Genomic DNA, 25,122 nt, shown 5'->3' on the forward strand with positions numbered 1-25,122 from the left:
TACTCCGAACACGGATACTATATTACTTTGTTTACTCAGGGATTACTCCAAATGTTTACAGCAGGCATAAACATCTCACGATGTGCGACATCGATGTCCCAGTTCTAGTACATGCAAGTTTCAAATGCACATCAGATAGCTGTGTAAGGCAGTTTTATTTTCAAATATATGAAATGGTGTTAATGAAATTCACGTTCATGTGCATTTGTTAGAAAACAGAGCAACCAAAAATGTGTCTAGCTTAAATCTTGGAATTTGTGAAAGTAGGTGGTTTTTCCCCCACATATGATTTTCCACGAAGCAGCCACATTTTGATATGTCGGGGTTTATAAGATTGTTAATCACTACTACTTAATTTTCATTGATATGCTAGTTTATATTGAGCTGGCCTCTTTACTGTTAACATAGTACATTTCACTATATTTCTCAAGCCATTTACCAATATAGATCCCTTTTTAATTGTGCACCCACCACATTTCAGTTCTCTCGCTAACAGTATACATATTTATCTGTAACTAAATCAATCAGATGAGTTCACCTCTATATAAACACAAAAATCAAACCATTTGCTGTTTGGCACCAATAACATGTTATCCACAGGAGAGAGAACCCACAACAGTTGTGCATGAAATTACCAGAGGTACATAACTTTCAAGTGTTTACTATTGCTGTAATTCAGTTGAGTAATTTCCTTACCAGTAGTTCATGATATCTATTTGTGTGATTAGTGACTACTGAATTTCTGTTATTTATATAAACAATGCTATATCATTTACTGATATTATGACACAACCAGTGACAGAGAAATGGAATGGATGATAGTTAAACCAGGAAGGATGGAGGAGAAGGCTGCTGTAATTAAATATATTGTTTATTCAGTGATTCTTTAAACATCTTTTCACAAATCATTTTTTTATTTATATAAAATTTAAGCCCATATAATAACAATGATGATGCTTGATACATCCTGTGCTTACCAAAGGCATTTATAATGGATGTCTAGCACTAGCCTGACATTTAGGTTTCACAGTTTACTTACCAACACTGCATGTTACTGTCACAGAGTTGGTAGTATTCTCCTAGGAAGCGATGGACGAAACTTAAGCCTTCTTCTGAGCACAAGTAGTTTTTCTTAATTGTTAGCATTGTTGTGTGTAAGTCTTCATTAACATCATGAGAGATCAATGGAGGTCAACTATGTCCAGCTTCAACAATTTTGGGAACCTCTTTGTCACTTCATTTTCATATATATTACTATCTTGATGTTTACTACACAGAGGATTTCCATCTAGTACAAGTTCTAGACAAAAGGCTTTTAAACAATCTAACAGGTGCATGGCCTGTATCCTGTATCTTCCAATTTGAAGGGCTATGAGGTTAGGAAGTTTAATAGAAAATAGACTAAGGTCATCAACTGAGTATAGTTTGTTGTCAGACATATTAAGTTTTGTCAGATTGGGAGCATTCTCAGCAATGATATTCAACACTGCCAACACCACATTAGGTGTAAACAACGCTTCAACATAACTGTCAATGACATCTGGATCTGTGTGGAAGCAAGTCAAATCAATTTAAATTAACATTGTAACGCTTAGCCAACAATGCCTTTATTTTCTCTTTGTAGTAGAATCTATCACGACATGCAGTAATCTTGACTTCACTTTTACCAACAGCGTAAATCCCTTAATTGTGGTAACTGTATTGTTAATGATGACCAACTTTTCTGCAATGTTATAACCATCAACAAAGAATGAAGAATTTGTTCCTCAAACTTGTTAACTGATCGGAATGAATACTGTTGGTGCAACACTGGCCATTAATGTCTTTAAAATATACTCTTTATTGTATTTGCTGCCATGAATAATTGTTACTTTTAAACTACAACGCTGCGGTATCTAAATCACTCTTCCAGCTGACCTGTGATGGTGCAAGGGGGCTGCCAAGATATGATCTCCTTCTGTCACTTGAATCAATGCTTCCAGTTCTGCTGCCTCAACCACCAAAATTTCCTGTCTGATAACGGCATCTCCAAGCACATGGGTTGAATCTTCCAGAACATCTGTGAATAAAGGCACAGGGATCCAGCTCCAAATCTCGGTTTCTGGGTTATCCATTGTGGTTACTTACTGCAACAAATAGCACTCTTTACGTGCTAGTAACACATACACACGCTCATCTTGTCCTGAATTGCAGTACTGTTTTCTTTCCTGTCATGCTCCCCCAGATTTCCATATACTGGTGACTTTATTTGACGTCAACATTGTTAATTTTGAAATGAACCGTTTTTACAATTACTTACTTGAACAAAAGAAACGTGTGAATGCAATTCAGAATATTAACTGAATTTTGTATGATGTCAAAGTTACATAAAACTCATTGGATTGTTCACAAAGAGTAGGTCATTCAGATAATCATATTATTTTAAACCCAAAACTCAAAATTTACAGTGTTCTTCACAGCACTTTATTGAACAACTTTCACTATTAAACATTTAACATACTTTTTATATAATTTTTATTGTCAAAAAATTTGGTGAAAGTTAAAAAACAAACTTCTCTCTAACTATATAAATCTCCAAGAGGCTTCAGTAATATAAAAGTATAGGGCACATGTATTTGAGTTTGTGTTCTGCAGGCAACTCCAGTTATGATTCTTATGTGAAATTAACTACCTTTATACATTTTGTAATACATGCATTAAATTTGTTGCACATATTTAACTTACCCTCACCTTTTTCGATACATTAAGCAGGCCTTCATTCACCACGTGTTCACTGTTGGTTCTTTAGGATTATGACATCCTTGTTTTGTGCATAGAATATAATTGATCTGGCTTTGGTCTTCGAAGTGCCAAGCAAAACAACTTTGGTAATTCTTCGTATCTTGCATCTGAATGTGAAAAGTTGCAAATAATAGAATTTAATAAAGCAGAACCCAAGAAATGTGTATAATGAACAGAGGATGTCTATATTGTATGTTTCACATACTGCGACTGCTTTGTGAAATTTACACTAATAAGATATTTAACCTTTGTTGTATGCAAAAAGAGGGTTCAAACAACAAAGCCAGCTGGACTTAACTCGAGGATTAACAATTTAAGCAGTATACTACTGTAAAACACAGCCAACTAGACTATGTGTAAGTTGCAGCCCATGGCCGATCAATGCATTTTGTCTAATTTCGCAACTGACACATTAGTTGATGATGTAAAAACATAAGTGTATGTTTTCAGCGTAAAGTAAGATTTATTTATAAAGTACTACTAGTTAATTTTATTATTTACAAAAGAAACTGGGGTGAAATACAATTCAGTTTACATTAAATGACCTGCTAATGATAAAAATAAATAGTCCACTACTCAAAGTTTTTCAGCCACACTGTGTGACTGACTGTTGGTACTTTCAAGCAAAACAGTACATCACATAAGGGACCAAAAAGAGTCTTAAAAATAAAAGTGCTGTGACAATAATGCATATAGTTGCAGGATGAAAGAAATGGGAACAAGTCATGATAAGATACTCTCATGATTTTTATTTATTTCTGCATTGTAAAACAAAGTATGTACTAGTAGCAAGCAGCAGTAGTCTCTGCACCACCTTGTCATCCCTTATATGTCACTTCTGCCATAAACTGGCTTCTGTGGCTCCTTCAGTTGACAAGATTCTTGTTGAGTGAAGGGTGATGGGTCACTAGCACCTCACTTCAAATCCCAAACATGAAGACCAGGAACTTCTCTTTGTCTGGCCCTTATCCTTTGACCTATCTGGCGAGGTGGATCTACCACCATAGCTCTCACGGTCACTGACACATAAAAGCCTCCTTGTTACTGCAGTCCAATAGGAACACTAATATGGCAACCAACTACTCACTGTTACATATCCACATACACAGACATAAGATATCAACAGATATACCGGGACAACTGTAATACATACCTTCTTTATTCACTTTCATTTTACGACACAAAATGTGAAAGCGTGGCTGCTGTTTATCTGCAGCCTTCACTAATGCTTGCAGCACTCGTTTACCAATTGGGTCATGAGAGTTCCACTGAAAGAGAGAAAAAATTCTGTGGCTCTATTAACTGAATACTATGAAACTACTTTATATTTATTTATTTTATTATTTAGTGTTCTGTCTGACGACAGGTCCATATATTATGAACAGGATCCTTCCATCCTCTTCAGGTTGTCAGGGCCCTGCTCATACATATATACGTTCTTGGCAGATGATCAGGAGTGGTTTGCCATTGCCTTCTTCTGTGTGTGTGAGTGGAGTAATTGTTGGGATGCCATGGAAAAACCGGGGAAGCCCCCGAAGGAAAACTCCGTGATGCCTAGACCATGGCCTTGCCCAACACAAGTTATAAATCTGAGCACCACTGGGAATTGAACCCGGGACCCCAGGATTACAAGGCTAGTGTTCTGACCACTAGACCACCGTGGCGGCTTATGAAACTACATACTTCCTTATTATACTTAAATCCTACTTGGAGTTCAGTTATCCTACCAAAATTTGGAAGACATGTTACGAGGCACCAAAAGAATTTGCTAGTGACTTTGTGCAGTTCAGGATTCTAACATTTAAAGCCACTTGTACTAGACACACATGCTTTAATAACAAGTACACACACAACTTTCATGCTGTCACAAGGATTTCCTACCACGTGATTATCCCAGCCTCCAGTCTGCTTCAAGTGACATTGACCATGTGTGCATACACATTGAACCTTCTCAGCCAGCCTTGGCCTTGCTGTATGAGACTACGTTCCAGAATTTGGGAGACTGTTCACTCTGTACATATTAGAGACCTGCACAAGCAAAAATTTTAGAATATCACCCAGCCCAGCCTGAAAGCATTTGGCCAAAGCCCACAGTGTATTTTCAGACATGTTACCCATAGCCACCTAAACCTGACCTCTTTTAAACCAGCCAGAATGAAGCCCAATCTATTTACAATCTGCCCGACTAATGTTTCATTACCACATTTTCATTGTCATGTATAAATGCCAGTAATTCTTGAATGAATTATTTAATGATGCTCTAAGAATATCTGAGATTAAATTGGTGTCCGAGTACAAAGATACTGGATGCCAAGTTCGTAAGGTATCATCTTGAACTATTTCTGGGAGGGGGCAGCTACAGTAATCCACAAGAAAATCAAATCAGTGGTATTTGTTTCTGCAGCCTGACAGTGTCACAAGCATAGGATAAGCGTAACTACGAATAACTTTTTCTTTGCCTGAGAAAGCTTGAATTTTATCTGTTCTACCAGGCCCAGCCCTTGGGCCACGGTTCAGGGTTGGGACCATGCTCACTAGTGCATTTTAGGCAGGCCCAGTGGAATTCTGCAGGAGGAAACACTAATTGAATACAGTACATAATTTTCAAACACCTACCAGAATAGAAAAGTTAGATATACTATATAAAGCTTGACAGAAAAGTTACTTTAGTGTCTCTTCAACATACCATGTAAGCATAAATTACAAAATATTTCCTTACTTGATTTTGAGGCAATTCAATTTTAGAACCATCCCGACTGACTAATTTAGTGAGTACATCCCAGTATTGTTTTGACAGTCCTAGATACTGATGCACTTGTTCATCTTTCATGAAGATTAGAATTTTTCCAAATATATCTTCCATGCAGGAACTATAAAAAAACATTCAGAATATTAATTTTTCACTGAATACACTATACACTGAGTTCTAACCTCAAAGAAAACAAAACTTCTCCATTACAAAGATCAACTGGTTAATTCTGTTTAGGAAATAATTGCCTTCATTCAAAGAAACATGGAAATCCTACAAATACATTCTGTGAATAAAATGCAGTTACTGAATGTTAAGAAAGGAGTAATGAACAAATACTATAGATTATCAATATGATTAACTTTATCTGTGACATCATCTCCTCCCTTCACCTTTAGTTTTATAACTATATGTACTGATTTTCCTGGCATCTGCCTGCCCAGGAAGTTGGCACACAGGCACAGAACCTCAATACTTCAAACACTTCATTATAAAAATCAATTTTCTAGTGACCCTTCACAGTGTGCTGTGAACCCCTATAATTGTGATGTGGGTCATGACTTGATGCTGGGGATGCCTTCTAAATGGCCTACTGCTCTACTTATGTCAGCCATTAAAATTTATAGTCATCCTATTTTCCTGGCATTTCATGTCAACATTTATTTGCCAAAGTACTAGTTGTTACGAGGTCTGACACAAAAATAATGAGACTGATGCTGTAACTATGCAACCAATAACAGGGAGGGCAAAATAAACAGACCATATTTGACCTTGATCTATCCTCTACCAGTGATGCAAGTTTTTGTACAGCCTTTTTTTATGCTCAGTCAGAAAATGCCAGACTGTAAATTGGAACAACACACATATCCACAAGGCAGTTGCTTGAAAGTTCAGAAACTAACATTCATGTGCCCACTGTTGACAAAAACAAAACATAAAGACTACATTATTTCAAATTGACACTGAGTCTACCTTATGTTACCTAGAATTGGCACCATCTTCCCTTAAAGGTGTGATTCAATATTCCAATGCAAGGAATTAATTGACAGACCACCTGGTAGGACATAGAAGAGAGATCGGTCCACTGCAAGGCCAATACCTACACAAAACATACATCTATGCCCCACACAGGAATCATACCTATAACCCCAGTGTTTGACTTTGTGTAGTTTACAATATGTAACCAATAATATTCAACAGCTAGATCCTAAAATAATCCTGTTACTTACGTTGCACTAACACTGAGTTTGGATGATAGTGGGTAGGTACTGCAACCAACACAGCAGCCACTTTTGAATACACTACTGCAGTGAGTACATGATGTAACTACTGTCAGCTTGAGTATCTTCAGCATGCTGACACAACCCCACAAAGTGCTGCCTGCAGCTGCATGTTCAGCCTGGTGAGTCAATATGCAACTCTCACCCCAGTCATGTGATGTAGTGCTACAGGTCTCACTGCACACACAAAATGGTCAGAAAAATATTAATTTACTGTGCCAGTCTGTGTCTTTATAATCTTTCAAATAGTATACATGAATGCACGTTTCTAACTAAGCTTTTACTTGCATTTGTTGCTTTTAGGACATCCACCGCACGTCTGGTAATTCAGCAAACTAGTTTGAGATTGCACACACTTCGAATTTTCTGGTTATGAAATGAAACAAAGTAAACTCTTAACATTTGCTGTAGATATGGTGGTATAAAGGAATGTAAGAATATCACCAAGAAAAAGGACTGTATAAATGTTGGGTCATTCCATACTGGGATACTGGGAACGACCCGTTCTTCAAGTGCCTGAGCACTGTGGGTCCCAACTTTACATTGGCTTGATCTATGGACATTTGGTAGGACTCCTTGGATGAGGGATCGGCCCATCGCAAGGCCTCTACCTGTACACAGGACAGCACAACACAGAAAAACACGGACAAACATCCATGGCTTGAGTGGGATTTGAACCCACGGTCCCAGTGACCAAGCGGCACAAGGCCCACGCCTCAGACCGTGTGGCCACTGCGGACCCATGGGTTATTCCATATCAAATCAAACAAAATTTAATTAATTGTCAACCACTCCAACATCAATTTTGGAGATCTTTGTTTTACAAGTATATATCTATGAAGTAAAGTTTCAATTTTTTCTGTGACTAAATCCCTGAATATCAATGAAATTAGGCAGTTTTTAGGTTGTGGCAGCCCTAAACATGTAAATATCTCCATTATTTCAACTTTTACCAAGTATAAAAAAATGTCCAAAATATTGCAGATATATGCATAAAATTTGCACAATTTGATTTTCTGAGAAAAAGTACTACTGAACACCAAATTCTGTATTTCTGACCTTTTAAAGAATGGAGATATTTAAATATTTGTAAAAAATTGCTGCCACATAGTAAAAATTGCCCATTTAATTAATTAATTAATATCTAGGGATTTTAATCACAAAACTGAAACTTTGGAAGAACTTTTACTTCACGGATACCAACTTGTAAAATAAAAATCACGAAAACTGATGATGACATGGAATGAAAATGAATTTGTTCAGAATTCTGACACAGGTAAAAAAGAATCACAAAAGCAGGAAACCTTATACTTCAAATGATTAAAACGTGAAAAACTTCTTGTGTTACGCTTCATAACATCTCCAGTTTATGATAATTCAGGCATACTATACTCTATGTATCTGACAGTGGAATAAACAACAGAATGAAAAGTAGCTCCAAGATTTACTAACCCCTCAATGCACATTTAATTATTACTTGGCCCCGGGGATGGAGGATATCAAATTACTAAAGCTTGAAAGTGCAACATTTAATTTGAACAGCAATAAATTTGGAAGAAACAATTTCTTTCTCCTAATTTTGACACTGTTTGGAGAAGTACATAAAATTGGAAGACTGACATGAATCTATTTTAGTATTACTTTTGGCACAGTAAACTTACAAGAATTATGAAGGAATAGTATTTTATTACCTTAGAAATTTAGCTTTGCACGATAGTCTTGACAACATTCCATGCTGAGTCCAATGTCACACATATCACAGCAGTACACTGTCCTCTGTGCACTTCTGACACACATCATCTTTGTGATCTTGCTATATTCTTAGGATGCTGGCCTGGCACTTTTTGTTCCAGCACATTAGCATACTTCACAAATAGTCCTTCAACTCAGTTATGAATTACAGCTGATCAGTTCTTTTCACCATGTTATTTCTGTATATATTATAATTGCATTCAGAAGCTTGAAAAATAGCTACATAGACCATTTCTTCATTTGCCTTTTCTAAATCAAGTAAGAGTGCAGCAGTTGAACTTTCAAGTCAGCCCCACCCATGCATTGATTGTAAGCAAACAATGAAATGGGTTTTACAGTTTCTTTGCCTGTAATTCTAATAGTCCTGGTGTCATAACTGTGATACATAGATACCATACTTACAATTTTTTGTCACCTATCTATGACAGTAAAAGGGCCAGATTGCTGCAATATTATTTTACCTTTTTTCTTTTAAGTTTTGTTTCCTTCACATATTTCACAACATTTTTTAGGTTCAGTTTCAATGTACTAACAGTCTGTCTTGTGTACAGTCTTTAGTGTTTGGCTATACATGGTGATTTATATAAATTATACACCAACACAGTCTGTCCCTGTTTCAGAATGGCCTGCTGTTTGTTGGTGTCAACTCTGATCAAAGGGAGTCAAGTTTTGCATCCATGCCTTCACATACAAGAAAGGACAAGTACGCAATGGTGGTGTCAAACAGCTCATACGTTTTGATTCTGAATTTTCATGCCTTGACAAGGAAGTACTGTTGGAAAAACAGACTGCCTTTCCAAAGTGTTAACAATTCATCAATCAACATGTCCTGATTTGGTAAATACAACTCATGAATGTGAAATTATGGAGAAAAATTTAAAAAGTTTCTTTCACCAATAAGTATTTTACAGTCCCATGTTCCAGCAATTTGACCAGTGTTGGTCCCTTTAGAGACAAACTGTAATGTCTCTGAAATATCATCATACTAGCCTACTACAAAATGGTGAAAGGAACTAAACTTTTAATACAATACTGCAATACAAATTATATTAGAATAATACACCTGTAAAATGTATCAAATATAGACCAATTTGAATCCTCAAAAATGCAAATATATCTTTATATATTCCACATTTTTAATGGGAAACAGTTAAGTTCCAAATGTTCACTTCTCTTAAGAAATGATATTCCTGTCCCTAATGCATGATACTTACTGAAAAATTTCTAATCCCATTTGCTGAGGCACAGACAATACTTCTATTGCGGTTAATTCTGTTGCCTGTAAGTAGGTATGGAAACTGTTGTAAGATGTATGTTTTGCTACAAACATGGCACGAATTTGAGCTCCTGGGACAAGACCAAGTGGATAGGCACGGAAATTCCATTTACTTAGGTATAGAGATATCTCTTCACCACAGGCAAGCGTGCTGTCAAGTTTCAAAACTATATTCTTCATACCTGAAACATTGAACAGTGTTGATACTTTACAATAATGAAGTAGCAGTTCCTGCATTTTACTAAAGCTTCATGTAGAGTAAATCCTCATTATAAAGTTACCTTATGTTTTCCAGCTTACAATGTTAATTCATCATTCATTCAATAATTACTTTCATCATGTAGTATTATACTGTTACAAATTCTTGATCCCCAGCACAGCACTATGGAGTTTCACTTACAGTAATTTTAAATAAGATACATCCTTCCGTCTTACTTTAACAGCTATGGTGCTATATGCAACAAAATATCTATAACTGATCTAATACAAAACATCCACATAAGAAATAAAGATTTGGTTCCCAGGGATGTTTAATACATAAATAAATTGTATGTAACAGTCTAAAAATGAGAGCCTCATGAATTTACCTATATTTTATTTATTTTCAGAAATTAGCTTCAGAAATACTGTTTGTAAAAATATATGCATATTCATGTAAAAATAAGTGAGCAGCTTCTGCAGTCAATGTCTTAAAAATCTCCACAAATCTACAGCTTTAACTGTACTAATATATGACATAAAATATAACAAACATAAATGTGTATAGTGAAACTGAACACATCAGTCTCAGGAGACTGCAAGCCAAGTGAAATAATTTTCAACATGTGTACTATAATCATCCATAACCACCAGTAGCCGTCTTTGAACATTCTGCACTACTCAGTGCATAGGGTGTCAACAGATGCTAAAACTTGCTTCAGTTCTTGAATTTAGTTTATCCTGAACATGCTGCATATGGGTCATGGCATAACTTTGTTTGGGATTACAAGATGACAAATACTTCTTTGTATTAAACAGTGACTTCCATTGATAAGCACTTATATTAAACATTCTGAACATTTGGGTAGTCCATAGAATAACAGTGTCCAACTATATCTTAGTTAATCATTAACATAATTACTTCTCAATGATATGACACAAATAAGAGGCTGATCATGAAACTTGCATAGCTTGTAATGAAAGCAAGGAAAAACAAAAATGTAAGAAAATATTCCATTCATTTCATATACCTAGTTTTCAAGTAATATTTAGTAACTCAAAATGAACAGGAAATCATTTGGCATTCATTTGTAGTCTCAGGCACTATTAATGATATAATGAATTTAACAATGCTGAAGACAACTGAGAATAGGACAAATTATGATTCAGTTAGGAGAGAAGTATTGTGCAACAATCTCACTGAATTTGGTATATATATTAACTAATTTGGATAATTTAAGTTTGTTATGTTAGTTCAAAATATCCTCAAATATCCATAATATAATTATTACACCTCACAAGTTGCAAATAAACAAAGCCTAAACTTCTCCGGGGAACAACAGTTAAATGTAGTAAACAGAATAAATCCCTACATACAGGCACCTATTTCATATGTACTTCACCCTTACAAAGCTTACCTGGAACACCATAACCTGGAATATATTTCTTCTCACTATCATATTTCACATTTGTATGCAGACGATAACTGATAATTCCTTCAACATTTATCAGTTCCTTCTGCCCAACCTCCTCATGCAAGATCTTGTCACTTACACTGCAGAAAAGAAAAATAGTGTCACAACAGCACAATACAGCTGACATTTAACTTCAATGTTGCTACTTTCCATATAAATTTACTCCTCCCTGTACACTAAAGAACCTGCAAGACAACAGAAATAACCACAAGGGGTATTTAAACTGTTTCCTAACGCGATCAGTACATGATACAGAAAAGTAAATCAACAGGAATGGTAAGTCACAACATAATTGCATCTGTTTCTTATCCAACATTATCACCAACAAGGTTCATGCATTACTTATATTGCTATAATCACCTTCACACACATACTTCAATATCAACAGAAGTGGCTGGCAGACAAATGTGGGAGGAGACACCTCCATCTTCCTACTCACCATTAATAACATTCACACACCCTCAAGCACTTTAGTAAACAAGGATCTGTGTCTTTAAGCACAGGAAATAGCAGAGATTAGTAAAAATACTATACATATATTGAACAATAAAATCAAACTACATACAAAACACATTACTTAACCTTCTTTAATGCATGACAAATAAGGAAGATGGAAATAAAGCAAATAAAAATGAAATGATAAAACAAAACAATACAATACCAACTAATAAATTACTGTAAGAATCCTTTAATGCAAATTATATGCCTGTATGTAAATTTCTAAATATTACAAATGAAACGTACTGGAAAGAAATAAGTTTGCATCCTTCACTTCAAATCCTTTAATCTACAGGTGAGTGATATTACTTCTGTAAACTATCAACTCAGGTCACAAATAAAAAACACAGATCTGCAACATATGAGGAATCATGACACTACTGGTAACAGGTCGGTATACCATTCCAGGTACAGGGAAAACTTAAAAAAAGGAAAAACCCCAGCGGAAAAAAGTGAATGTGAAATAATTATTAAACGAACATCACTTCAAAACTCACTTGTAAGAATCAGCCTTAAGGTTAAGAAATCCTGGCTTCTGCATGTTTACTGATAAGAACGTGCTCTCTTCTGGTAAGCACACGCCCTGCAGATCAGGTAATGCACATGACTTTAGCTTCAGCCTGCAACTGGAGAATGTGAAATTTGTTAGATACTGGTCTCACTACCCACTGACAATTCAGAATTTGTAGTGTGCCAATTCCATCACATCTCGACAGCCTGACATCTAGTTGAATCAGTAAATGTATTGAACAGGATCAGTAAATGTATTATTAAGCTCTATTCCAATTTTAATACATGTGAAAATACACTTACGGTAGAGGAAACTGATGGTATGCTGGGTTGTCTGGAAGACTCAACATGTAGAGACTGTCCTTACTCATAAGTGGAACAAACTGGAGAAGCTTTCCACTGAGCATTAAATATTGGCGCTGAGAAGAATTATTACAACCATCTGCCACCTACAATAGAAATATAATAGATGACCTCTTCACAGCATAATAAAATTGATTTCTCTCGCTTGTATTAATACTTCAAATCTTGATCACAATGACATGACATATTCAAAGATATACTATACAGTCAAGTACATGAATGTATAATCTCTTTTCTGACAAATGTAAAATATGCTGGCCTTTTCTATTTTATTCTGAGAAGGATGTAGTTAGTATTGCTTGTGACACAGGCACAAAGCAAAGAAAGAGAAACAACATTAAATTCATACAAGGTGACACTAACAGAAAGAATTATATGTCAAATATAACTGCTGGTAACTAACAAAACAAGCAATATTCAGAAAAGTACATCCAATGCCTGAAGTGTAAATAAGAGGCAGGAAAATTATTGAATTTGTTACTCAAATAGAAGGTAATACTTAATATGCCTTCTTCCAACACTGACTTTCCAACTACAAAACTGAAGAATTCTATGCACTTGCTTTCATGCTGTTCATAACTAGTTCTGAATTATTCAACACTGCTTCAACCTATTCGAAAACTGGCTGTTACAATATTCTAAAGCAGTATTTGACTTGAGAGAGAAAGAGCTTAAAATCTGTTCTGGTCTTCATGTAAGGTGAGAATCTTATTAGCTTGATGTCATTAACAAGTTCATTAAATATGTTCATTCTGGAGTTTCATGTAAAACTGTAGTTTAGACTTCCAATATAATTTGGCAATAAACATCTCGTTCATGCTCGCAAGGTTCTTTTACATGCCATAAATATGCGACATGGGACCACAGGATTTACTTCCCCTCCGAAGGAAGTTGTGCTACAAATTTTTATCACCATTAAAATCCATTGAACTCAGCCAGGTTTGAACTTCCAAACCCTGGGTCCAGTGGTGAACACGGTAACCATAGTCCGAGGGCGACCCAACAGACATACACCGCATAGTTCATCATGTTGACATTGGTACATCTTCCAGTATTTGAAGTAATTATTCCATTATAAAATGTAAATAAGAGACCCTTAAGAGTTGAGATGATAGCTCATAAGGTCCTATGAACAGAACATCAATTTAGTAGGATTTGAGGTTTTCAAGGCAGTCTGGTAAAATTCTATCAGACTACATGGTGCTACAGCCCCAAAGACAGCCATCTTCAGATCACCAATTATTCCTACCCAAACAAATGCAAACTGATGCTGAAGCATGCATCATTGCTGCACAATTTTTCCTATTTCATTAACAAAGCAGTTGCATCCACACATTCATAGAAATTTTTCAGTTTGATTTTAAATAGCAATAAGATACTTGAATCACACACTCCTTTTTCTCTGTTGATGAAATCAGAATGTTTCCAAATAAGTCATAATGTTCAAGGTTGTATTCTCTATATAAATGGGTAGTATAATTTACCTACTGTGTGTAATGGGTGGATTTATTTGGAATGTATGACTACTTTATTTGAATTCTTTGCTTATATTATGTGAAATCTTTTTAACAGCATGAATTTACCTGCATATATATACTGTATTATTATGACTTATCCCATATCCTATTACCATCTGGCTAATTGGATTCACTGAATGTAATAAAGATGTCTGTGTGTATGATAAACTGTTTTCAATAATGCATGACAGTAAAGCATTTATATTCAATGTAATTATATTAAAAAAAGGACAAAGAACTTACCTCATGAATCCTTCCAATCAAACTGACAAGCAGACAGCACATTGGAAGTGCACACTGAGAGGGTTTTACTGCTGCTGTCTTATGATGCACCACAATCAACCATGTGTACTTAGATGGCACTACTGTTTCCTTAGTCACTAAATTGTATCCCACAATATTTTCTACATCAAATTGTCCTGACCTCTGTTTATTCTTGGTCCCTTCTCTTGCATGAATTATATCAGAAGTTGAGGCTTTTTCACTGTCATTTACATACCCGTCAGAATGACATGTCATGACACTATCCTTCCTCTTCTTCTTCTTCATTAACCTTAAGCAATAAGAAACAAAACCTTATTAATAAAAAGTAATATTTCTTTTATAAGCAATACAATGCAAACCCATTACAACACATATTTTAGGGTTATAGAGGACAGGAATAATTCCTCCTCCTCATAATCATCACCACCAACACCATTACCATAATATTTTTATTACAAATGCAAACTAAAATCCCCACCACAGCAGATGTGTATAACTAACTAGATGGCTTACGGAAGCCGAAGGTTCATCACCAAACTAACCAAAGCTCTCCACCAGTCCCTATCTTGGTCCAACAAAATCCAGTCTCCTTCAACTCCTATCTCCCATAGATCCTGCCCGAGAGTATCCTCCCATCTACGTCTAAGTCTCTCCAGCGGTCTCTTCCCCTCAGGCTTCCCAACCAATACCCGGTGCATACTTCTTGCCCCTCCATGCATGCCACCTATCTCATTCTTCTTGACTTATCACCCTGGCAGTATTTGGGGAGGAGTATAAAATTTTAAGGTCGCAGATGTGTATAACCATCACAAAAATACACGGACTCTACAGGTGTTTTTAATAATGCAGGACTTTCATGTCACACATTTTATTTACCAAATCTGTAGCAGTCAGAAGATTTCTTCTGTGGAGATGCATGTTCATAAGATATAAAACACAGAATTTTTAAGTTTAACATATTCATACAGTACTAAAGTCAAAGTAAAGCTGTCCCACTACACGCCATGTAGGCACTTGGGGGGGAGAGGTACTTAACTTCCATCAGTTCAAATTCTTCCAATTCTAAATTTAAAGAAACTGCAAAAAAAAAATACAAGAAAATTTTATATTTTAGCTAGGGACATACTCTGGAAATGGGAAATGCTTAAAAGGAGGAAAAGATATGCAGTTAAGAGTTCAAACATGCCCAAACTGCCATATGAACAGAATCTTGATCATGTACCAAGTCTGATATATGTATATTACAGGTACAAAAGATAACATTTTTAAAAGAAGAAACCATACAATTAGAAAGAATTTAAAAATAAACACCCTGGAAAGGAAACCAGCAAATAACAGAATAAGATTGTATGGATATGTTTTGAAAATGAACAAAGAGAGAACACGGAAGAAGGTGTTTAACATAAAAGTAAATGGAAAATGTCCAAGAGAGAGAGAGATCCAGATGAGAGTAACAGGTTAGGAGACATGTAACAAAAGGAAGAAAGAACATGGGAAGCAAATGACATAGAGAAAGAGCTGTGGGAAGACAGACCAACAGAAAGTGGAAACTGTCTTAGAAAGAAGATGAATAAGAATAAAAGATCAACATAATTTTAATTGTCTCTATCCGTATCATACTCGCACACCTATACCTGCAATCATTTCCAGCCCTGGAATCAAAAGTATGTATAATTCGTGCATCTGTCGCAGTAAAGTAAATATACACAAAGTTTGTATCCTGAAAACAATAAGAGAAAAACAATAATCAAATGAAGACAAGACAAGGAAATTATGAAAAAATATTAAATGCATTATTTGTACAAACTACACAAAACAAATGCATACATAACCTGAATCTTCATCTCCAAAACCACACAGTGAATTTCTTAGATAAGTGAGTAATCTCTATTGGTCGACCACAATTGCTACTCAAATTGATTTTTATGAAACTTCTAATACATGCCTCATTATCCAATAATTCTATATGCTACATGTCATAAAGTGTCCATTTTGTTAATATCTATAACTTTGCAAGATTTGAGGTTCTTACAGTGTTGAGAAAAGACGGCTGATTTCTGGGTTGTAGCGCCATGTAGTCTGGCAGAAGTTTACCTAGGTTTCAGAGGCCCTTGCTGCCTCCAACATCAGGGCAGTCACCTGAAACATCAGTTAACTTCTACCAGACTTCACGGCGCTACAACCCAAAAGACAGCCATTTTCATACAGCTCATATCCTACAGATCATGCATGGTATCCCAAATTCTTCAGTGGAATGTATTAGAGGATGTGTAGCAATAACAAAATGGTCACAAGTTAAACGCCAACATTTAGCACTGACATGTGAGATGCAGGAAAGAATTGCTCACCTCTATGCATCTCTTACCTTAAATACTTCTGTCACAATAGTACATTTAATCAGAAGCACTACAGCACCATGAAGCATCATCAAGTTCTCCATATCACCAGTAACTACACAAAGGAAACCTTTTGTTGCATCACTGAGTGTCCAACAGCCACTGATGAGGTTTGTTGACAACAAACCAACAAGTCCATCTGTATAATGGAAAAGATGGTAGTTCCAGACCTTTGATGACACTAGATTATATCTACTAGTTGCCTGTCTCCACAAGTCATGAAATGTTAAGTACGCTCCAGTGAAAGAAAGCTGCAAAGAAGGATTAACATTACCAACCACACATTTAAAATTTAAACACATATTTATATTCAAGGCATTTTCTCAACAAACAAGCTCATTTCTGGCAATGGCTGCTTCATTTCTGCAGGATCAAACATAGACTGGGCTTAAAATTCTTTTTGGAGACTAGTTTAACAGAATTCAATCTTTCTTAGACCACTATCCCCACTCAATACAATAAATTGTGATACATATGAATATATAATTCAGGAACACCAACTTCTTACCCCTGAAGTAAATGTCTCTCCTGATGGCCTTAAAGACTTTCAACAATCTTGCCAATTACTAAAGATATTACATCATTATTCCAGCAAACACTCGGTGATTAGTTACAGATTCCACAACATAAATTTCTACTGGTTTATATGTTTGACATTCAACAACAAAGCTATCTCAAAACCTCTTTTTGTATTATACTTACTGGTTTGGAAAAAATGCATTGGTGTGGAGAAAATAGAAATTCTCTAGTAATATATCTCTCTTTGATGTCCTCTTTCTTAACTGGATAATAAACATCCACTGTTTTTATCAGCATACCTTCTTGTAATTCACGTGCTGATTTGCTACGGAACAAGAAAGTAGTAAAATATGAATAAAGTTTGTCACAAAACTGGTAACTTCAATACATTTATTTGTCTTACTGATCCTGTGTTATCTATATCCTTTATCACACATGACTTCATTATCTAACAATATATTCGTTCTGACAAATGTCAGTTTTTCCACACATTTTGGTCCTCAGACCATCATTAGGCAAATGAACATTCATTCATGCAAATAAAGATGTCCTGTAGCCAAACTTGCAACTCTTACACCCAGAATAGTTAATTAAAACACTAAAATATTGTCACTACCTATCTTGCATTAGCAATACTGGATACTGGGAACGACCAGTTCTTCAAGTGCCTGAGCACTGCGGGTCCCAACTCATGCAATATCCAAGAGAACCAGTGCCTCAAAATTCAAGAAACTACACAGGATCTGAACATTTGAAAAAGAGAATCTGCAAAATCATCCAATAAACGCTTGGATACAGGAAGGTGTCATCATGATGGGTGCCAAAGCAGCAGACAACTGAGGAAAAACCATGCATATCAGACTTTCTGTAAAGCATCTTCTCACATGAAACAACCAACAGTGTTCTTGAACAAAATTGTCACCTGGATCTCTCAAGTCACATCAGATTTAAAAATGGAGTCCATGACATGGAAGGACACACCTCCTGCACACAGGTTGTCTTTTTGTATGCACAAGGAGGGACTGAAGATGACAAAAATTTTGTTCAGGATATACTGGGGTTCTAGCAAAGATTGGGCACTCCCAAAAAAATAGGTCACATATGTTGCTGCTAAGGTAAATCTATTTAGCCAATTCAGTGCATTAAAATGATGAATCAAACAAACTGGTTAATGTGCTACATTACATCTCACACTTTCTTCATATTCTTACCACACTATGCCATTTTCAGTGAGGAAAGGATCACTGAACTTTTCTTCAAAGTGTCCCAGCTGCTTCTCTACCCATAAGAGATTCAGATAGGAGCAGTTCAAGTTTATGTTTATAAAATTACTTGTTTCACTGTTCAGTGTCTTGTCGCTCTCACCACTGGAAAATAACACAGAGAGCAAAACATAAAGCTCCACATGTAAAAGTGAAATTATTTTATCTGCTTTCCAGTAATTAACACCTACCAATGATTAAATAAATATATAAACTAAACTGAAATATGTTGTACATTCAAATAAAATAAAAATTTCTGGCTTTAGTATGTAATCCACACAATCACATACTGTTTACAATTAAGCATAAATTTAAGCACACATCTGATTTGTTCCGGGATTGAGAAGAGTGACGAGTTGGTCGAGCAGTCTTGAGGTTGGTCATCACCAGTGGAATAATCTGCTAGGAGGCTAGACTTTAAACAAAGATTATTATTTGTGCAAATATAACCTGTATAACAGTCTGCTGACTTAAGACCATATCACAATGTACCATCCGACATGGACTAAACAGAGCTTCAAACCTGGAGAGCGAGGCAGTACGAGACTGATCAACATCATGACTCGATGTAGTATATATACTGCTCAGCAAAGCATGTAACCTTGCAGAACATTTCCAGAACTTTATGTATTACAAATAGGTCTATCTTGCTGGACCTTGCCTAATTCTCGGTATTCTACCATTGTCTGCACATTGCCTGCGTTGGCCGGGTATCAGATTTTTGAAATACACATGTCAACATGTTGTTTTCAGGTTATAAATATATCTTGTTCACCAAAACTGTCTGAAACAGTGTACTGGAGAAAACAAAGTTACAAAATATTCTATTATCTGGTTGCAATAAACCCTAGTATATATATGTTATAAATTATTATAACATACACCAATATACAAGAATTAAATCAAAAATATATACAGCATATCAATAATATTCATAGACGACATACTAATCATGCCCATGTACCAACAATGCCTACATACAGTAATGATCATATACAACGCATCATCCACTAGCAAGACAAGTATAATAATAAAGAATGCTTCTGGCTACAAATTCCTTAATATCTTCCTTATCTTGATCTACAGTAACAAAGGATAAAAACAAACTAAAATTACAAAGCAATAAAGCTGTAAATTTGACTTACTACAGTGTTCTCAGTTGGGTTTAATGCAATATTCAAGTACAAAGTAAAGTCAGACAAGAACATCCTTTGGGGTAACCATTAAAAAGTCATCATATATATCTGTTGTCTAGGGAAATGGAATGTGTTATAAAGCAAGTAGCATTGGCTAGATTGCAGGACGACAGCAGGAGGTTAGACAATACTTTCTATGGAATTCAACCCCTTTTGCTAGCATTTAAATAGTTACCTGCTCTGCCTGTAAAGACCGCTTAAATTCCATTTCCATGGTGTTTGTTCATGTCATTGTTTATTTCTACAGTATTATTTATTGTCCGAAACATACCACAAGGCAGAAGTAAGTTCAGATATTAATAATATAATGCCCTCTGTTGGTGACGGCTCAAAATATAAAAGTGTGCAATCAATAAAAAAATCACTTTCTACTTACTGTAAAACAATACTGCTTCTCCCACAGAGAACAACATCATATCTGTCATTAGATTTATTTCTCCACAAATGGCAATTGTACACAGATACAGTCTGGCCAACACTTGGAAGAGGAACATCAGCAAATGTCAACAGGAAACCGAGACAAAGTCGATTGTTGTCATGGAGTCGGTAAATTCCCAGTGAAGAACATGGTTCAACAACTTTACCCTGAAAAGTATTCCAACATGATGTTATATATTAATATAGCATATTTCTCATATTAATAATAAGTGGGTCTCTTGTCGCCACATAATAGGAGTGTCCTTGGGATGCAGATAAGAAGAGATGATGGCCTCTAAGTATGCATATATATTAAATAAGCAGTACTGGACAGCCAGCGGGGGTTGATCTGAGAGGTCTGCATAGAGCTAATGACCCTTCTCCATATAAAAGTTCAGTCATAAAACATTTAAGAAGGCCTTTGAATTAGACAGATCCTTTTCAATGACCCAGGTAATGTGTAAAGGATCTGAGATAAGCACACGGAATGTCACAAGTTTATACATGACAAGAGTTTGGGATTAACTGATTACAGCGGTAACAAAGCGCAATCTGGATTCAGCAGAACTGCAGGAAGTTAAGTTGCATAACATGGGTAGTTGTGCAACTGGGAACTACTTATTTACAATGGAGAAATAATAACTACAATGTCCTTAGAAGTGACTTTATAATAAAAAAAATTGTTAATGATAGGGTGTTATACTTGATTCAGTGCTACAATATTGCTATTATATTTGTGCATGTTCTAATTGAATAAAATGGTGATGATGGTTATGATGTAAGGACACCGTTTATGAAGAACTAGAATGTATATTTTGTTCAGGACTTCATACAAATGAATGTGACTACAGCACACTGCCTATCACAGTCACCTTCCTGCAAGTTGAGTTTACTTATCATATTCATTCACAGTACATGTTGCTTCTGTCCCACTTTATTCTGTATCAATTACAAAAATATTAGAGGCAAATTTCATCGTTTCAATTTGGTGAATCTTCTCCACACTTCAAGGAGAATGTGATCACTAAGTCTCTTCTCACTATTTAGAATTTCTCAATTTTGGAAACCATAGTAATTGAGTTTAACCATCACACACAACAATCATACAGCCACAAGATCACAGGAAGAACATATTCAAACAAAGTTCACTGTGGCTTGTTAACTTGTGGATGAAATTCAAATTGTATCATGCATAAAATAAAAATGGTAGAATTCTGACATTAATGTATTAATTAAATGTCATTCAGTAACTTGCACATATCTTTTGTTATTATGTTCTAACAAGAATTAATGTAACATTGTTAGAATTCTGTATGTTCTTCTGATTAACTTATATATCTCACCTCATAATTACATGTGTTTAAACTAGGCTCTAATACCATTTCTTCATTATCAGCTGAAAGTATGAAACTCGTTTCACGCGTTGCTTCCAAAAGTCGGACAGCTTCACCATCCTAAAATAAACCAAATTACAGCAATATATGTTGTCTATACTGGACTCACTATAATTAAAAGCATGGATGATGTCAGTCAGACCACAGTATGCACACACAATACTATTCTGCCTTTCTTGTGTGAAGTTTGTAACAGTTGTAAGATTTTAGGTTTTCACAGCGGTCAGTATGAAGATTTCTGTCTTCTGGGTGTTGTGCTGTGTAGTCTGGTCGATGTTAACCAACGTTTCAGAGGTCATACTGCCTCCATCATCATTGCCCTGATGACTACTCACAAAGAAGTCATTTGGAAGAACAAGGATTAGATGGGAAAATATAAAATATTAGAGAAATATGTTTTCAGGTTATAAACTGGCTGAAATAAAAATATGGTTCAATGGTGAGTTGTAATATAAAAAACTGTTTATTGAACCTTCTTCAAATGGTTATGAACGTAATTAAGATTATAAATGTGGAAAATAGATTCATTCTCAATTCTTTCAATGTACAACTTACTCTGTACAGCATCCTTCTTGGATGAAGATGTGTGACCTGATACAACTTTCCCATTGCCACATTCTTGTAGGTAGCAAGATCCTGCCTTAAAGCCACATGGCATACTTGCTTGTTAGCATACATGAACTCCATAAATGCAACTTTTGGGTCTGATCTAGAAACACAAGTAACCTACAAATAACTAACTTTTGTGGTGCTTTGGCATCATACTTTATACGCCCTTATCTGATTTTAGAAAACAATGGATAAAGTAATGTTCTTATCAATATTTTGAGAATTCATCACAGCAGATCATTGACAATTAAACAGTAAACATGCCATGACAGAGAGAAGTACAAGGGCAGACTGACTATGTGTCTATTCTGCAATGCAAAGGGCGCTTGTGGGCAAATTTAAAAATCTACAAAGCTAATTAAAATGCATGATGGATTACCAGTAATTTATACTGCAGCTTAAGTATCATGTAGTGTTTATCCGTGTACTGACAAAGAATTCAATGAACAGAAACAATAATTTGCATTATTGATAAACCTTAATCAGTTGTGCATTCTAGGCATGAACTTTGAAAGACGTGACCTGACTGTAATACTGAAAAAGTTACATCATTCTGAAGTCATGGTACAGTTTGTTAAATAATTTCTGTCACACCAACTCATCTGTTTTCCAGTGTTTCAAAGAATAAACAAAAACTGTAGGAACAAAGCAGAAAAGATGTGTAAACTAAGCTGCCAGTCTGATTATTTTGAAATTTCATGGAAAAAAATTATACAACCTTAATTTAAAAATTCTGAGTTAAAATTGCAATGAATGGACTATATAATTTTTTGTATAATTACTTGACCTTTAAAAAGCTTAAATCCCAATTTAATTTGGCCATGAGATTGCAAGAAAAAAAATTTAATTCCCATAAAGGTCATAAGGGGAAGAATATTGTAACAGCACAAAATCATTATATGAGTAATAATTTAAGTCCAATTTTGTAATTCAAGCAAAGGTAAGGCTCCACTTATACTGGCTATTTATTCTGTTTCTTTGATTGACTTATGTAAAGTTAACTCAATGCAATAAAATATTTTTAATATTTACCTAAACACATGACTGAAAGCTGTCAGATGACCCACAATAGTTTTCAGTACACATTGGTCACTATTTTGTTCACCATCACCAGCCATGATACTGATCTGAAAAATCACATTTATCATCCAAAATGCACAGTAGAGGATATGATTTTGTAATATTCATATGCAAAAGTAAATCGCATACACATCACTTACCCAGCATTTCCAATAACATGTCTAAGAAAATACCTGCATAAGTAGTGTCTAATAGTGTTAGAAAATGCTCCATGTCATATTTCATCCAATGCATATGTAAATAAAAATTAAGAATATTGATGGACACAAATGAATAGACCTCTGACTTTGGCATCAAAAATGTAGCAATTCACAAGTGGCTTGGGAGAAAATTATATAAATTATTAGGAGGAAATGACCAAAACTAAACCATTTCAACATCCACTACCAACCTTTGTCATACTTTCCATTTCTCAAGAACACGGTTATGAAACCCCTAAATGCAATTGTGTTTTCTAACAACCAAAATAACTCAAAAAAAAATTAGACAAAGTACAACTGATATTCAAAACATTATGGTACAAGCTATCAAAAATACAAATGTGGAAAACTGGAAAAGAGCAATTCAACATGGGGGAAAAATCTAAAATGATTATTGGACAAGGGATCATCATTTGGAGAAGGAAATAAAACAAATTGTAATCAAGTAGGTCAGGGAAGATCCTGATACTGATTCCGGCAATAAAAGGGATTTCTGGCTGAGAAGTACATCATGTTGCAAATGTTGGTGTTTCAGGTACAGAGTAAAAGAAACTGTTTTTTTGCTGGCAAGTGTGTATTTTTAGTTTTTCATTTCATTATAAAACTACCGGAATTTTAGACACAATAACATGTTTTGTCAGTGGGTGTACCAGTCACTGATAAGAATTTCCCCTCTCATCCTTTCTGTACAGCTTAGATATCAAGAACTTTACTCCATGGTGTTTGTTACAAAAACCAAAGACATTCAATAAACCAAAGCACGATTAGTGTAATCTCGATTGTGGTCCTCGGATTTATGAAGTGCAGTCTTGTGGGTGGTTGTCAATGTTTCAAAGGAACATATCACGTCCATGTTCCGAGTAGAAGTTAGAGGTGATACATTCCTCCAAAACGATGGCAACCACATACAAGATCACGTGTCGTCACAACCTGTAAGGCCACATCTGACAATTAACGTGTGAACTTCAACCCTCAAATCTTCACTGATCGGTACCTAACACTAGATTAACATTAAATCGCTATTTCACCACCGTAATGTCATATTGGTGAGTAGGCCTACTTTCTCTTCCAAATAATTTCAATTATCAGCTGAGATCCAATTACGTACATGCCCTTATCATATAAAATGTTGCTATAAAAGCGTTACTTCATATGCCACTAACGTGATTCATTCCTCAAACTATTCCATAATATATTTTATATCAGAATATCTAGCGAAGGCATCCGTGATTTCACAGTCCCGTCTTTCCCAACAGTCCAATCCACACTTATTGTGACAACATTAAGTCTAATTCAAAAACAGAAATATGTACTAAAACCCACATGCTCCTCTCAACGTTTCCCGCTATACTTCACATGGATCCACCAACCAACCAAGAAGCTAAC

The 25,122-nt window shown here is 35.4% G+C and overlaps 1 protein-coding gene and 1 long non-coding RNA gene across 10 annotated transcripts; one reads left to right on the forward strand and one right to left on the reverse strand.

Annotated features, from left to right (window-relative positions):
- The first annotated feature begins 41 nt into the window (after nt 1-41).
- On the forward strand, nt 42-9,668 carry LOC110832925 (uncharacterized). Its single transcript, XR_002544094.2, has 2 exons — nt 42-263; nt 9,183-9,668. It is a non-coding gene; the product is annotated as an uncharacterized LOC110832925 (long non-coding RNA).
- Nucleotides 896-25,122, reverse strand: LOC110832922 (uncharacterized). Of its 9 annotated transcripts, none has more exons than XR_002544089.2 (19): nt 24,900-25,053; nt 23,489-23,583; nt 22,403-22,556; nt 21,797-21,907; nt 20,413-20,621; nt 18,790-18,945; nt 17,762-17,903; nt 17,029-17,310; nt 16,298-16,383; nt 14,643-14,952; nt 12,823-12,968; nt 12,507-12,635; nt 11,455-11,591; nt 9,777-10,020; nt 6,760-6,987; nt 5,501-5,651; nt 3,935-4,049; nt 2,731-2,888; nt 896-2,059 (listed from the first exon to the last, which is right to left on the reverse strand). XR_002544089.2 is itself a non-coding variant. In XM_022070356.2 (18 exons), the coding sequence occupies exons 2-18, from the start codon at nt 23,572-23,574 to the stop codon at nt 3,697-3,699; spliced, it is 2,790 nt and encodes a 929-aa protein (XP_021926048.2). In that variant the 5' UTR covers nt 23,575-23,583; nt 25,060-25,122; the 3' UTR covers nt 896-3,696. The 9 variants fall into 9 exon arrangements, 4 of the variants coding, with proteins under 4 accessions (XP_021926048.2, XP_087201179.1, XP_021926047.2 ...); XR_002544091.2 differs by having other exon boundaries at nt 896-2,126; XR_002544090.2 differs by having other exon boundaries at nt 2,725-2,888.

This window comes from Zootermopsis nevadensis, unplaced genomic scaffold (genome assembly GCF_977971745.1).
Source record: "Zootermopsis nevadensis isolate Lab colony 2312 unplaced genomic scaffold, Znev_1.0 Znev_ptg000008l, whole genome shotgun sequence".
Taxonomy (NCBI): Eukaryota; Metazoa; Arthropoda; class Insecta; order Blattodea; family Termopsidae; genus Zootermopsis; species Zootermopsis nevadensis.

Bases quoted from the DNA above. Each gene is read 5' to 3' on its own strand.
- LOC110832922 (XM_022070355.2), bottom strand. The intron at 21,908-22,402 runs GTAAGTTGTACA...GGTTTATTTTAG, and splicing joins CAAGAAGGATGCTGTACAGA to GATGGTGAAGCTGTCCGACT. The intron at 17,311-17,761 runs GTAAGTATAATA...CCTTCTTTGCAG, and splicing joins AATGCATTTTTTCCAAACCA to CTTTCTTTCACTGGAGCGTA.